This window comes from Lepidochelys kempii, chromosome 2, assembly GCF_965140265.1.
Source record: "Lepidochelys kempii isolate rLepKem1 chromosome 2, rLepKem1.hap2, whole genome shotgun sequence".
NCBI classification, from domain to species: Eukaryota; Metazoa; Chordata; order Testudines; family Cheloniidae; genus Lepidochelys; species Lepidochelys kempii.
Window position 1 is genome coordinate 83,872,915 of NC_133257.1, and position 16,004 is coordinate 83,888,918.

A 16,004-nucleotide genomic window follows, 5' to 3' on the forward strand; every position below is an offset into this window, starting at 1 on the left:
TGACTATGTTAAATAATACCCTTTGCACTAGCTAAATGGACTGCTACTGGACAACTGGAAGCTAATAAATTCTTAGGTCAGGAAGCATCCTTACATCATTGATGCTCCTTGTCAGCTACCTACACCATTTAACAAAAACAGAGACATTTTATATAATGTATAATGCTTTGTTTGCAGCCTCTTTCACAGTGAAGAAGAAATAAATTATTTACTGCATAACTAAATACATTCAGGTGTGTTTAGAGTATAAATTTTTTTTTTTTAATTTTTGGATGTGAATTAAGTTTCCCTAAAATACATTAAGGAAGTTATTCTGCCACTCAACCTCAATTATATATTAGGGAAATTGTAACGTTACACAGTTGCAGTTTTTGCTTTGAACGTATCAAAAGCAGCAATGTTGTTTGTTGTACTTTCTTTTTGATTCCAAAATCCATCTCTCCTCCTCTAAGATACATATTTTAATAGTCTTTCCTCAACTACATATCACATGTATACAAAGAACACTAAAACATTAGTACTGCTTGAAAGGAGTTGCAGTGATTTAATAACTGACCATAATTTGTACTCCTTAAAAGGCAGCAATCTTAAATCTTGGTCTCTGATATAGAAGCTTGCCCACCTGTAAGCATACTATAGGTATTCAAGAAAATGTTCTCTTTAGTATGAAAATATGTTAAAATTCTAGAAACTGGAGTAATTTAAGAAAGTCACACCTTCCAAAATGGTAAAGACAAAAATGGAATGAAAAATGTTAAAAATAAACAAGTCATAGACTTTTCAGAGCAATCTCATCATTGTAACTGCCACAAGTTTAAATACATATGATATATTTATAATCGCTTGCTACAATTTTCTGTTTAAAGGAACAGCGATGGGCCAAACCAAGATCTCTGTGGTTGATGTTCTGCACTAAATTCATGAGACACGAGATTTCCATACCCTGTTTCTTGGGGAAGGAGTATTGTGGAGGAGCAAAGACCTTACTCCAACTTCTAGTAATCTGCCTGACCAGGAACAACACTGTTGGGCTCTGTCGTGCTTCCATGCAGCTCTCTTTTCCTTGAAGAAGGCTGTTTTAATGCTGGGGTCTCTGAGGCTAGCTAAATTAACCCTGAGAGGTAGCACTGGCAATTCTCTTGGGGTGGGGTGGGAAAAGCAGTGCAAATAATGAAAAATAATGACAAAAAACCCAAACAAAACACACCAAAACCCAACCCCAACAACCTGATTTGATTAAAATGCCACAACCTTCTTGTTTCAATGGCTTTGTGCTACTGGGGGTAAATATTAACAAAACAGTTTATGCACTAGTATAAAATTGATTCCCTCCCCCCTCCACTGGCTTTTTACATTTTCAGAAAAATAATGAACAATTTGTCTAAGATTAAAATGGAAACTAGAGTTTTACATTTGTAATATCGAAAACTGCACAGTTGATTTTTGAAATACTTTAGTAAGCCTACTTTGTTTTGGCAATGTTCCAATTCAAGTTTTAATTTTTGCTTTGTACCATCCCATCTCAAGTAAGTAAATAAATACATAAATGGCTTATTCTAAACAGTGAAACCTGATTTTACAAGGCTGTTTTAAGATCTGCCATCAGAGAGACTGCTTCATTTCATTCATTTCCATTTTGTTTTTATTTTTAAAGTTTGAAATCTTCAGTTCCTCTCCACCCTATCTGGCCTGATCCAAAACTTTAAAAATATTTCATATGCTATATGCGCTTTAATATAATTTGTAAATTTTAGAATTTCAGTTTCTGACTTCAATCTGATTTCTATCCTCCTAACATTGCCACAACTCTCTCCAAGATAAGCACAAGAGATCAAATTCTTCAAAAATTAAAGTACTTGATTTGGGACCTGTTCTTTTTAAAGATTGTTTAATGCTGGAAGTAAACATTTAAAGCCTATTACACACATCCTGAACCCTTAAACTTCTCTCTTTTTGGGGCGAAGGGTAGCTTGGGGAAAAAAGATGACGAAAGAGCACAGCAAACAATTTTAGTTTACTGTTTAGTTTGCAGAACTATTGCAAGTAGATCAAACTTTTGCCCTACTAGCCTCAACAGTGCTTCTTTTAATTTCAAAAAGTTTTATTGATTCAATGGGATAATTACAAAGACTTCTGCCACTAACAGGCATCTCTGCCACGTAGATCCTAGCAACTAAAAATCTGGATCTTTTGTAAAACTCATCTGGTTTAGTTCAGTAAAGAAACAGGTTATAGCAGATTTGAACAAATCATGATAGCACAAAATTAAGAAAAAAACATCAGATCCAACAAAGATGATTTCAGAACCTATCATATGTTAAAATCTAATCACAAATTCACATGCTGGGCTAGGTTTACACATATTAGTATTCAACATGAATCAAAATATACCTTTTTTGGTTACTGGGACTTTTATTAACTTTTAAATTTAGTGCCTTCCAGTTAATATCACATACCTTTTGTCATAAATTCAGTGACTATGAAGATTGGCTCCTCAGAAACAACAGCATATAGTGGAACAAGTTTATCATGTCGTAATTTCTTCATGATCTGAGCCTCCTGCAGGAAAGCTTCTGGCATCATTGTACCAGGTTTTAGTGTTTTGATTGCTACTTTTGTGGTTCCATTCCACGTTCCTAAAGAAAAAAGTACATTTTACTGCCTCAGCTATGCTTCTAAAAGGTTTTCAACTGAAACTGCTTTTATTCTTTTTGTTTCATTTTTTTTTTAAGGGGATAAAGCAGTAAGAACTATACTGAAAATTAGCTTTGAATTTTACTATATATAAATATACAGAAGTACCAAATACATGTAATGAGGGCATAATTTAATTATGGAGATCTAGTAAATTACAAAACAAAATTCTTTGTGTAGTCATGTGAACAACTGAGATGGAATTATTAAAGCTCAGTTTTCAAATGAGCTTTATTCTGATTCCCCTCATGCTTGTTGGGGTCGTCTCCTCCATTTATTACTTCTTGTTGCCACCTTTTCTCCTCCTAGCATACCCGTGATTGCCATTACCTCCTCACTCTTCCTTTATGGTGGCTGGACTGCTTCATACCTGCTAATCCCAGAGTCCTTGCTACTGGCTAAAGCTCATAATTCATGGTGTGAATTCATATCCAAAAATTACAGGAAATTTTGCATTGAAAGCACTTTCCTTGACACATATCACTGCTATTAGTAATTTTGCCTTCAATTCTTCATCAGATTATCTTTCCAGACTATGATATTTTAGGTAAAAATAAATAATTGCAACAGGATAGGTGCAAATATCATACTCTTACCCATCCATACTTCCCCAAAGCATCCTTGGCCCAGCTTAACTTCTAGCCGCAAAGACTCTCTAGGAATTTCCCAGGCATCTTTTGATAGTCCCTGGGTCTGGGGTTTCACAGTTGGACACACAGTTGTTAGTTTATGACACAGGCCATCAGCATGCTCTGGATAATTGGAAAATGAAATCATTTAAGTTAAATAATATGCGAAAGACTATGATAAAAGAAAATAAAATACAAAGAGTGTCTAACAAAGTTATCTGTTGCATTTTTTTTGCCATTGCTAAAAAGAGCTTTATTAATAACAACAACAACAAAAAAAAATAAATCAACACACTTTCCAAAAATATCACCAGCCACATAGGGTATGTCTACATTGCAATTTTACGCCCAGGGTTGGTGGGACTTGAATCAGCTGAGCCATGTTAGAGAACTCTGGGCTTCAGCATCCACACTGATTCTTAATCCGTTAAAAGAAAAGGAGGACTTGTGGCACCTTAGAGACTAACCAGTTTATTTGAGCATAAGCTTTCATGAGCTACGGCTCATCCGATGAAGTGAGCTGTAGCTCACGAAAGCTTATGCTCAAATAAATTTGTTAGTCTCTAAGGTGTCAGAAGTCCTCCTTTCCTTTTTGTGAATATACACTAACACGGCTGCTACTGTGAAACCTGTCATTAATCCGTTAAGACTCTTCGCTGCAGCGTGCAAACCCAAATCAAACTGGCCATACCCCAGAGTCCCTAGCACCCTCACAAAACGTGGCTGCTCTAGCACTGTGGGAAAACTTTATTGCCCACCCTGCATGTTCCAGGAAGTTTGAACAGCCCAACACCACAGGCTACTGAGCAGACTGTCTATGCACTCCCAGCTACCAAAGCCAGCAACATGGAGGTGGCACCTTTTGAAGAACTTCTCTGGCTTGCACTTTCACTCCTGTGTCAGGAAACAGGTAGAGCATCCATAAGGCTCTAGTGGACATTTTGGGTGTTTTCGGAACCACCAAAGGCACCTGACAGGGCTTAGGATAGAGCAGGTGGAGGTCTACCCAGGCATTGTGGACTTGCGCTGGCTGATGCTGCTCAGTACACTCGGTATAGCCACTGATGCCCCCTATACAAACCGACGCTTCTTGTGCAGAGCCATAAGCACAGACAGGTGGGATCACATCATCATGCAGACCTGGGATGACCAGCTGTGGGTCCCAAACTTTCTCATGAAGAAGGCTACATTTCTGGAGTTCATAAGGAGCTTGTCCTGACCCTCCAGCGTAAAGACAGGTCTGTTGCCAACCAGTTTGGTGTCGGAAAGTCGATTGTGGTTGAAGTGGTAGTGGAAGTTTCTGAGGCAGTCAGACGTGTGGTTTACCCCATGTGGGCATAAAAGATAATCCTGAGGTAACTGCTGACTTTGAGAGAATGGGGTTTCCAAAGTGCACCAGAACCACTGAAGGGACTTACAGTTTGCCCTCCTCAAAAAACAGGAGTACATAAACCGCAAAGGGTTCTACTCCTTTGTTATGCATGCCCTCATGGACCACAGAAGATGATTTATGGAATGTCAACAAGAGTTGCATTGGGAAGATCATGATGCCAGGGTTTTTCGCCCATCAAGAGTCTGTATTTATGGACAGGCTGGGACACTCTTCCCATCAAATGACATGATCATAAATTGACTTATTGTCCCTACCATTATTCTGGGGAATCCTGCCATGTCCCCCCACCCTCTTTTGCTTTGACTTATGAAACAATACTCTGATTTCAGAGGCGCTGGCAAAAGACGGTCAGCAGGTGTACAACAGTTGTGGAATGTTCATTTGAAAATCCTGTGGAGATGTCTGTCTACCGACCCATTTGGATGTCAGGGTCATCAGTATTGTCCAAATTATTGTGATGTGCTCTTCACAATCTTTGTGAAACCAGAGGTGAGCCATTTTCCCCTAAATGGACTATGACAGTAAGAGGCCACTGAATTGGCACTCAGCCAGAAAGTGCACCTACCACAGCTGGAGCTTGATGCACCCAGGCTACAGAATTTGGGGATGGTTTGTGCTCTCACATTATGAACTTACATGACACAATGGAAGAGGGGGAACAGTACCTTTCTGAATGTGCTTGTGGATGGGTGGGGATGCGGGTCATTGATTCTGAGGGATTTCAGTGCTTGGGGAGTGGTGGGGGTTTGATTGCCATGCAGTGTATTTATGAATGAGGTGACCATTTATGAAATGGGGGCCAGGGGCTGATTCACAGTATGGACTGATGCAAGGAAGTGGTTGAAATATAGATTTATGTAGATAATCACATTCAGGAATGGTGTTTGCTCCGATCATGTGTTTAACTTTATTATTTTAAAAACACATTGTATGATGTGATGCAGTGATAGCAACACACTTTCTTGATTAAATAAAAGCTTTATTTATAAACATGTATTAGAAAAGTACAACATTTGCCCATTGCCAGGCAGCCAACTGCCATTACCAAGCCAAACATCAATAACAGAACCTTTAAGAAAAAGCAAAACACAGAGTGCATGAACAACTGCAAATAGTGAAACCATCTACAAGACAGAAGCCCCTTACTGTTGCATGTTCCCTGCCCCCCCATTCTCCTTTCCTTGTTTGTCGTGCACTTGGCAGTAGGGGTGGAGGCATCCATATGGGAGGGGGTCCAATATGGAGGACCGCATGGGGTAAAATAACCCTGCCTAGCCACTGTTCATGGGGCTCAACTGCATGGGGCACCCAGCCATAGAGTTTTCCAAGCTGTTTCTAGACTGCATCACAGGGGGACTGAGGCTGTGGCATTGGTGATGCAGCAGGAGCCACTATTCGTGACCATTAGTGATATCAGCTGCTCAAACAATTATTTCTGCTGAGGTCTGTCCTCCATCCTTATCTGCCATTCCTGTTCCAGGAACTGCGAGGCAAGCGCCTGCTCTCTCACTGAAACCCTGCCCTCAAGCTATACAGCCAGCCATTTCCTCTCACCGTGTCTCTCCTCTAGCCATAAGTTCCTCTCTGTTTATAGTACTGGACCTGCTTGTTGGCCCTGTCCAGAACTTCAACAACAAATTCATCACGGAAATGCTTCCTCTTGGAATGGTCCATGACGACACTGACCCGGGCGTCTGCTGCACTGTGGGTGAGCTGTGGAGGTACCAGAGCCAGCAGAGGTCAAGGGGCCTGGAATAGGACAAGACACAGAGGGCTATTGTCTCAATAGCTCACTGCAGGAGCACAGAAATTGTGGAAATTCAAAGGACAAAACTTTACTTTTCCAAACTGAACTTTAATATATTGTAAGAGGAATGCTTCAGACCACAGAAGTTCCCTGGACACTGCCTGGTTAATCTCAGCTAAAGAAGTGCAGAGGCAATGATAAGTTAAAAATTCAAAGCTGTTTTTGTTTTCTAAAAATTGCAGAACTACTTGGGTTGGGGGGGGCGTGTGTGCCATCAACAGCCATGCTACAAAAGCTTTTTCTATTATTTCAGGACTTCCACATTTTGGAAGATAACAGTTGCTGTGGTGCCCAATTGGCAAAGGAGATTTTATTTCAAGCTACTGTTGGGACACCTGCAGTGTATGCACCTAAGTATTCAAATGTGTGGTGACTGAACAGCTCATCTATGAATGAAGTGGACTGGTCAGCTACTAGGGTGGCCGTGGAAAATATGCCCTTCCCCAAAATGCGACTGCCTATCTGGAGTTCCCGCTTCAGGAAAAGTTTGCAGCTATCAGCATCTGGGATTGGGTCAGAATTCATAAAGGGGACTCAACAGGATGATGTATTAGCTTTCATATGGCTTAGCCTGTATGGAAATACACAGAACTCCACAGCCAGTCTCCTTGTCTCTCCCCCCACCCCCATTTCTGGACAAAATTTCAAACCCCACTTGAATTTGGAGCAAATGAATTTTTTCACCTATGGACTGCATGGACCTATGGACCTTTAATTGAAATGGACTAGATTTGTAAATGGAACACATTCACTCCCTTTCACCCCGGCCCCATCCACCCATCCAGATCACTGTTTTCAGGCGACTCGTTACACTGTTGAGCGGTTACAGAGCCACATACTTATAGGCCTGGCAATGTAAGGTTACTTTTAAGAAATAGAAATGCCCTTGTAAAAATTCACTTTCAAGATGTTTTTATTGTTTGCATGCCATTTTGAACTCCACATAGTGGAAGGTAGGAAAGGGTGCAGCCAAGCCACTGGTGACATAAAATCTGCCATTAGCGGATATACACTACTAGCTGGGTCCTTTAATAACTATTGCACTGGTTCATAGGATGGAAATACCTCCTATCCCTATAGTAATACAACATTAAAATGGAGCCAGAAACTTACCAGGCCCAGGGGCAGCTTCTGTCCCTTCCGTGTCGGCTGCAGGCTCCGCAGTGGGCTGTGCCTCGGCGGGGGGACACGGGGGGCGGGGAGAAGAGAAGAAATCAAACTGCTCCTTTGAGTATGGCCCCAGGATGTGTTGCTGCTTCTCCTACTGCAAAACCTCCTCTGGCACAGTTTCAGTAAGAGACACTTCACTGTCCTCACTCGGCACCTGCTGCTGGCTCCTATCAGTCCTAATGTTGGATTCTGGGGCTAGAAGGGCACCATTCTGGCTGACTACATCATGATGCGCTCCATGTTCAGTGCAGTGCCCAGCATCCAGTCAAACTCCATATAAAACAGGCATGATGTTGGCAAGTTGTCCAAGGTACCGTTCTGGTTCCTGTTTTCATGTACTCAGTCTTGAGCCACTTAACCCGCTCTGGTTAATTTGCAATGCTGCCAGCTTCTTTGTTATTTGCTGGTATCTGTAGTCATTCCTGGTACCCTTACTAAAATCCACTCTTTTGCTCGCCTCGCTCTAGAGATGCACCAAAATCTGGCTGTACACCCATGACCATGAAGCAGTGCACTTTGCAAAAGACTTGTTCTGATCTGTCTCCACTGCGAACACAGAAGGCTCTCTGATGGTATGTCTGCAGCTCAGTGTTCAGAAGACAACAGACAGGTTAAACGCTGACTCATGGAGCTGCTGCACTACACCAAGGGGGGTTGCCTCCATTTCCCTGGAGTCAACAGGAGATTTTTGGGATAGAAAGGACAATGGAAGTTGTTCCATGGGATACTTTTGTCAGACTCCCAGGGTCCCGAGGTGATGTGTGTGTGTACACCCGCGCGCTGTGTCTACATTGCAAAGTAATAGGGCTAACCTTTGGTCCCTGCTTGATTCCTAGGTCCGAGCCTGAGAGATGAGTGTGTAGACAAAAGGGGAGTTTGGGCTCAAGCCTGAGTGAGCCCATTGCAATGTAAACATACCCACGTACCATTTATTCAAATTTCTTTTCTTGTAAAAACCATTAAACTAGTATTGGACTGTAGGGACTTGAGCCTACCTGTATAGTGTTTAACCAACTTCTGTAGAGACTCAAATTGTGCTCTGGTTGTGATATAGTATCCACCACTGTCAAGTTTTCTGATTTTGTAGTGTTTCACATTATCGCCTCTGACCTCATCCCAGTCACGTATAGAAAGGGAATAAGCACCTAGAAAAAACAGTTAGAATGTTGTTTCTTACCAAAAAAAAAAAAAAAAAAAGTGTACACATATGAAACAATTAACTCTTTTGCTATAGAGAGGAAGTAAGCTTAAAAAAAATACCTTTAGTGGTTTCACTCTCTCGTACTAAGAAAATACCACGTTGGTTCCCAGGATTTAAAAGTAATCTCTCTGCATCTTTCCTGCCCATCTTACCAAAATACCATCTAGAAGAAGTTAAAGAAAATATTTGATAAGATTAGTGAAGATACTGTGGTAATAATCTGCATAAAATAGCACTATAAATTCTGCTTGTATAAGTTTCATTTAATTTTTTTTCAAATCTTAGGGGCCTTTCATAGGCCCTTACACCTAAATAGGCAGCAAGGTCTTGAGATACAGATGCAATGCTGCTTCATCATCATTACTCACATGGTGATTTATAACAGAAGGCCAAACACTAAAGCGTTTCTGCTCATAATGCAAACTCCCAAACACTGATATTCATCTAAATATAGTTCTCATAAATCTATACCACTACTAACTGTTGGACTACTGATAAGGAACAGCAGGGATTAAAGTATCTGACTTCACCCTGAACAGCAAAATCTCTGGACTGAGCTTCCATTCACTGGAAAGAAATTCTGACTTCTAAATTAACAGGCACTGTGCTAGCATATTTTACAGGTTATATTTTTCTATTCATTTCATTGAATCATAGAAATACAGGGGCTGAAAGGGACCTTGAGAAATCATCAAGTCCAGCCCCCTGCACTGAGGCAGGACCAAGTAAACCTACACCATCCCTGACAGGTGTTTGTCCCACCTATTCTTAAAAACCTCCAGTGATGAAGGTTTCACAGTGTCCCTTGGGTGCCTATTCCAGATCTTATCGACCTTATAGTTTGAAAGTTTTTTCTAATATCTAACTTAAAACTCTCTTGCTTCAGATTAAGTTCATTACTTTTTGTCCTGTTTTCAGTGGACAGGGAGAACAACTGGTCAGGTTTCCTAAAGCTTAATCATTTTTGGTGCTCTCCACTGGATTCTCTCCAGTTTATTCACATTTTTCCTGAAGTGTGGCACTCAGAACTGGACACAGTACTTCAGCTGAGGCCTCACCAGTGCGGAGTAGAGAGGGATGGATAATTACCGTATATACTCGTTCATAAGCCAAATATTTTTGGTAAAAAAGTGATGCATCGAAGAGCAGAGGTCGGCTTATAAATGGGTCTACACCAAAATTTGATTTTAAACTCTATGAAATCATTGAATTGAATATCTAATACATTGTTGTTTTGTTTACCTGGAGCGTCTGCAGGCATGGAGCACATCAGTTCCTTGTGGCCGCGCACTTCCCGCAGCTCCCATTGGCTGGGAATGGCGAACCGTGGCCACAAGGAACTGAGGGGCTCCATGCCTAGACGCTCCAGGTAAACAAAACGTCCCAACCTGCCAGCGGCTTACCCTGATGGGCTGGGAGCCAAAAAGTTTGCCAACCCCTGAAATATAGGGTCGACTTATGAAAGGGTCATACAGTTTTTACTATTTTTACCTATCCATTTTGGGGGGTAGGCTTATAAATGAACGGGCTAATGAACGAGTATATATGGTAACTCCTGTGTCTTACATGACAGTCCTGTTAATACACCTCAGAATAATATTAGCTTTTTTCACAAATGTATCACATTGTTGACTCATTCAATTTGTGATCAACTATAATGCATTATATCCTTATCAGCATTACTACCTCCCTAGCCACTTATTCCCCTTTTTGTAGTTGTGCATTTGATTTTGCCGTCTAAGTGAAATACTTTGCACTTGTCTTTATTGAAGCTCATCTTGTTGCTTTCCGACCAACTCCAATTTGTCAAGGTCATTTTGAATTCTAATCCTATCCTCCAAAATGCTTGCAACCCCTCCCGGCTTGGCGTGATCTGCAAATTTTAGAAGTATGTTCTCCACAAGTCACTAATGAAAATATGAATAAGCACTGGACCCAGGACTGACCCCTGCAGGACCCCACGAGATACACCCTCCCAGTTTGACAGTGAACCATTGATAATTACTCTTTTCATACGGTCTTTCAACCAGCTCTGTACCTAACTTATAGTAATTTCATCTAGACCACATCACTAGTTTGCTTATTAGAAATGTAATGTGGAACCGTGACAAAAACCTTATTAAAATCAAGACATAGCACATCTAGTGCTTCCCCCTATCCACTAGGTCAGTAACCCGTGTAAGAAGGAAATTAAGTTGGTTTGGCATGATTCATTCTTGACAAATCCATGGCTGGCTCTTCCTTACAACCCTATTATCCTACAGGTGCTCACAAATTGATTAAATAATTTGTCCCATAATTTGTATATATTAATATAGAAAAAGAAGCCTCCCTCTGTAAGCTGTAGGTTCCTCTGATGTGTTAACAGAACATAACAAAACCCAGGATCAAACCTAACACCTTCCTCTGACCTTCCTCAGAGACTGGGCAAGGAGGTCAGAGTGGTGTTAGCACTGGGCAAGGAGGTCAGAGTTAAGGCTCCTTTACACTGCCAGAGTGGTGTAAAGGAGCCTTATTGTGAAGGACATTTTTACACCTGTTTTATACTCCTGGGGGAATTCACTATGAACAATGGAAACAATTCACTAAGCAGGCAGGCTGCTACATTCTACTCTGCCTGAGGGGACAGAGCCTTCCCCAAACCTACCTCCTCAGATACACCCCAAAGCCTTGCCCCTCCACACTGAACATGCTGCAACAGTGAGCAAGAAGGACAGAGTGTATCTCTAACTACCCAGCCCCATTGCCCTGGCAGTTATTTACATCTCTGCTGGCTGTTCTGGGCACTCAAACTGATCTTCCTGAACTGCTGGAGAAGGGCGTGTGACCACTCTTGCAGCTTCCCTTTGCTTCCCCATCAGAAATAATTTTTCTGCGGGGAAGCAAAGGGAAGCTGCAAGAGCGGGGAATAATTTTTCTGCGGGGAAGCAAAGAAATCTACGGGGGCCATGAATTCTGTGCATGCCCAGTGATGCAGAGTTCCCCCAAGAGTAACTCTTTGGGCAACATCTCACTTCTAGAAACAATCCCCAAAACTTGGATATATCAGCACTAGCATCTCCATTGATGCTACTGCTGGCCATCACAGGTGCAGCACTGCAGCCGTAGTAATTCAATTAGGAATTTTAAATATTACTTTTTTTGGTTATATAGAGCAGCATTTTGTAAGCAGCTGAAAGATTTAATTTTTAAGAACAAATGCTTATCTCTCTCTGATGCAGCTGCTATTCAATATTAAAGGGCCAGGTAGTGGCAGCAGAAGCAATAGTGATATACTGAAGTCTCAGACTGAGATTCAGGAAGCAAGCTGGGAATTGGGCTTCTTTCCCAGAAGTGCAGTGAGATGTGTGAAGAAAAGGACTGGAAGAGTCCTGACCACATAACAGGGCAATGAAAGCTGGGAAACACTCCCACTGCTAGCATTGTGGAGGCAAAGGCAGCAGAGCTCTGTAAGTCTTAACGCAATAATTAGGTACCCACTACCTAGCAAACAAGCTCTACCTGAGACATCTCAGAATCCCTAAAGAAACTTCAGGTGATTCCTTAACTACTACATTAAAGATTATGGGCTGTGTCTGTCCTCAATTGTAAGAAGTGCTGGCAGTAAAAATGGTAATGTTGCCTCAATTCTCACTGATCTTTGGGGATGCTGAGCAATTTTCTGTCCCCTCACACAGATCTGTCCCAGAGATTTGGAGGAATCAATGGCTTTAAACCCTGAACAGCTTTGGAATGCCATCCATGTAAAATGTTTGCTTAGAACTTTGAGTTCACTCACTATCAGGGTGATGGAGTCTGTTGGGTTTGCCCACCTAGTTAACAAACAACATTTTATCAACTGCATTCCAAAGTGTGCATATCTTGATTGAGAAACAGATGGCTGTTAGATGTAAGCAATAACACATTGAAGGGTATGTATACCAATTCAGTTATCTTCACACTCAGACATACTCAGGTTTTTAAACACAAACACACACATATAAACAATCTCATACGTATTAATGCATTCCATTAAAAAGTCACATATCTATACTTGTTACTATTTAAGTAGTATTCCCATCCATTAATTAGTGAGAAGTATCATATTCATACTTTCCCAAATTAAATGTTATCTTGCTACTCTGAAACCTGCTACTTATATGGCACTGTAGTAAATTAGTTCCTACGTATAATTCTTTGGTAGTAAATTATGGGCAAAAGTGACTGACAAAAGACTGAATAATGCCTTACTCTTCTGCCTGAATGGAGTCTGCAGGAGCTACATAATTGCTCGGGATGTAGCCAGTCTTTCCTGTAGCAATGGATCTTGCTTCCCACCAGTCTCCTTCCCTGAAATGCAATAGCAATTATCTCTAAATTGCATAAACTCTTACAAAGTGATGTATTATCATCCACAAATATTCAACTCAGATCAAATTTTAGCCAATGCAAAATTAAATTTAGAGGACAATCATCCCAACTAGAATGCAGTACCTGCCAGTAAATTTTTCACTTCATCATAAGCTGCATGTGTACATCTTAATTTCATTTCATATTTTAAAACAGAAATATGTACAAGAGAAAGGCATTTACTGACATATAAGGTGTAGAGTAATAGACTGCTTTGTTATATGATTATTAAGCAAAGATATTGGCGTTCCAGTTATATATTGCAAAGTTAAATTTTTAGGAAGGTTTTTTAGAAGTGCCTTCTAATCACTTTCATACATTTCAGACAATTTGCCACTGTTGACAATCTGGAAAAATGGCACCTCGTGATGAACAGGATTAAAAAAACGCTAAAAGAAAAATAACCCTGATGAATGCATTTATAATGTTGTAGAAAACTGTCAACTATAGATAAGCAAATTAAGAGATGTTCCAGTGCTAGCACACTTTATGGCAATTTAGAGCATCTCAGAGTGCTTTCTCCATCCTTTAATTCCCAGTTTTTAGACAAGGAACAATCCCAATTACTCAAGACAGTAGCAAAAGCTCCCCGTTGACTTGTGTGAGGACAGGACTTCACCCAAAGAGTTTAAGTGATTTGTCCAAGGTCACAAACCAAATCTGTGACTGCGTAGGGAATGGAACCCAATTCTCTAGTCCTTTTCTGTTGAATCCAGATCTTTAAGTACTGTTATGTAGCTACCACAGCAGGCTGCCTTTATGTACACACTGAGCTACAAGGGAGGGACAAAGTAAATAAATAAAATTGTGTACAAATTTTAGATCAGAGAATTATATGAATTCAGCATATTGTCACATGTAGTTCTAGGATTGCCAACCCTCCAGGATTGTCTTGGAGTCTCCAGGAATTAAAGATTAATCTTTAATTGAATATTATGTCATGTAATAAAACCTGCAGGAATACATCCAACCAAGATTGGCAACCCTGTGATTCAAAGGAGGGATCTGAATCCATATCTCCTAGGCGAGTGCCTTAATCACCAGGCTACAGATTTTCCCCCCTTCTTTGGCCCAATGAATATTTAAGTATTACACAAGTGGAACAACTTCAACTGAAGTGGTTGAGAGCAGCCCACCCCAGAAAATCCTATATCCCATTGGCTAGGATGCTCACCTGGGAGGGGGAGATTGGAATCCTTGCTCCAGAGTTGAGATTCAAACTTGGGTCTCCCACTTCCAGGCAAGTGCCGCAAACACTGAACTAAAAAGGTCAGAACGCCTCCCCCCCCATTTGTGGATGACACAAATTGGGCTTTTCCAGTTTGCTGACAAATTCAAATTATTTTCAGAATTAAACCAAGTATTTTTCTCTGAATTTTGGTTTGCTGGCCAAATTGGAAAAAAAAAATTAAATTTACCCAGCTCTAATTAGCATGTTAATGTAGTCCTCTTAAGCCCATATTTATGGAGCTTTGTAAATCAGGTGAAAACCTGTCTACTCTTTGTTGAAAAATCTTAAAGGTATCTTGAAGGTATTTATTTCCAAAGTAACACTAATTATAGAAGTCTCTGACAGAAAATACTTACGTGTTGTTTATTATCTGGAACCGTTCACCCTTCTTAAACGAAAGATCATCTGTAGTTCTAGCTTCATAATCATATAAGGCCACAAAAACAGTTACACCACCTTATGAAAAGAAAAAGGCATATCATATAGCAATACCACTAAGATTAATTTTTTTAAAAAGCAGTCTATGACAGCAGCTAATCAATTTTGCTTTGAAAACAAACAAAATGTTCTCTGCATACTAGATCCTGTCAAGCTGCAAAAGCTGACTTATCAATAGACTGGCTAACTTCTTTTCATTAAGAGGGAATTTACATAAAGAGAATCCTCAGATAAGGTGAGTTGAGTTATAAAAAGAAAATACAAACAAGATTACAGCAGTTCACTAGAGAATCAAGAGTGGTACTTCCAGTCAGACCATATACAGGGCTTACTATACACAAGACATCAAGAATGATAAAACTCAAAAGAGTTGCTTTTTAAAAATATATTTTAAAGAAGGAACATAAAATAGATTCAAAAGCCATCATCATATTTAAGTTTTTAACTTACATTTTTATAAATTAAACTAGTTTTATGGCAGAGCATCTCCAGACATTACACCATGGATTCTCCACTTTTCTGGAACTAAATATCAAGATCTGTGCATGGGATTAACCGGACAAGAGGCCAATTCCAGAGGGGACAAAACATTTTCATTCTATTATGCTTTAAAAAAAGGTCCTCACTATAGCATAATTCCACACAGTAGTAAAACATACATGTTATCTCCCAGCCATAAAAAGCAGGAAGGGAGACTGGTGTTGAGGATGACGCACAGCTGCATCACCCTTGGGGGAATGCTGAATAAGATTTTTCATAAGAGAAGTGAGCTTACTGCATCAATCCATTTAAAATTTGCTCCTCCAAGCCTTTCTAGCCAGTTATTCCAAGCATGGGGACTGTTAACGTGTCTGTCCTTTGAGTGAGGTGTGAGAAGTGGTAAGGCAACACTCTGTCTTGCCCTAAAAGATACCCTATGTCACTTGGCTAAACAATGACACAGGAGGGATGTGATAAGAGTCTACAAATATTTGAAAGGTGTAAAACACCAAGGAGGAATAGGAATAGAAGCAGAAGCAATTGGATGAAATTGAGAATGGAAAATTACAGAT

At 40.4% G+C, this 16,004-nt stretch overlaps 1 protein-coding gene across 2 annotated transcripts in view; it reads right to left on the reverse strand.

The window, feature by feature from the left end:
* The window catches only part of YES1 (YES proto-oncogene 1, Src family tyrosine kinase), a 69,330-nt gene that overhangs the window by 12,037 nt on the left and 41,289 nt on the right, over window positions 1-16,004 (reverse strand). For both annotated transcript variants that reach the window (XM_073331443.1, XM_073331442.1), the window contains 6 exons: window positions 14,871-14,970; window positions 13,125-13,223; window positions 8,954-9,057; window positions 8,689-8,838; window positions 3,291-3,446; window positions 2,457-2,636 (listed from right to left, as the gene is read on the reverse strand). In XM_073331443.1, coding sequence (XP_073187544.1) covers window positions 2,457-2,636; window positions 3,291-3,446; window positions 8,689-8,838; window positions 8,954-9,057; window positions 13,125-13,223; window positions 14,871-14,970 — 789 coding nt within the window. The remainder of the gene's footprint in view (window positions 1-2,456; window positions 2,637-3,290; window positions 3,447-8,688; window positions 8,839-8,953; window positions 9,058-13,124; window positions 13,224-14,870; window positions 14,971-16,004) is intronic.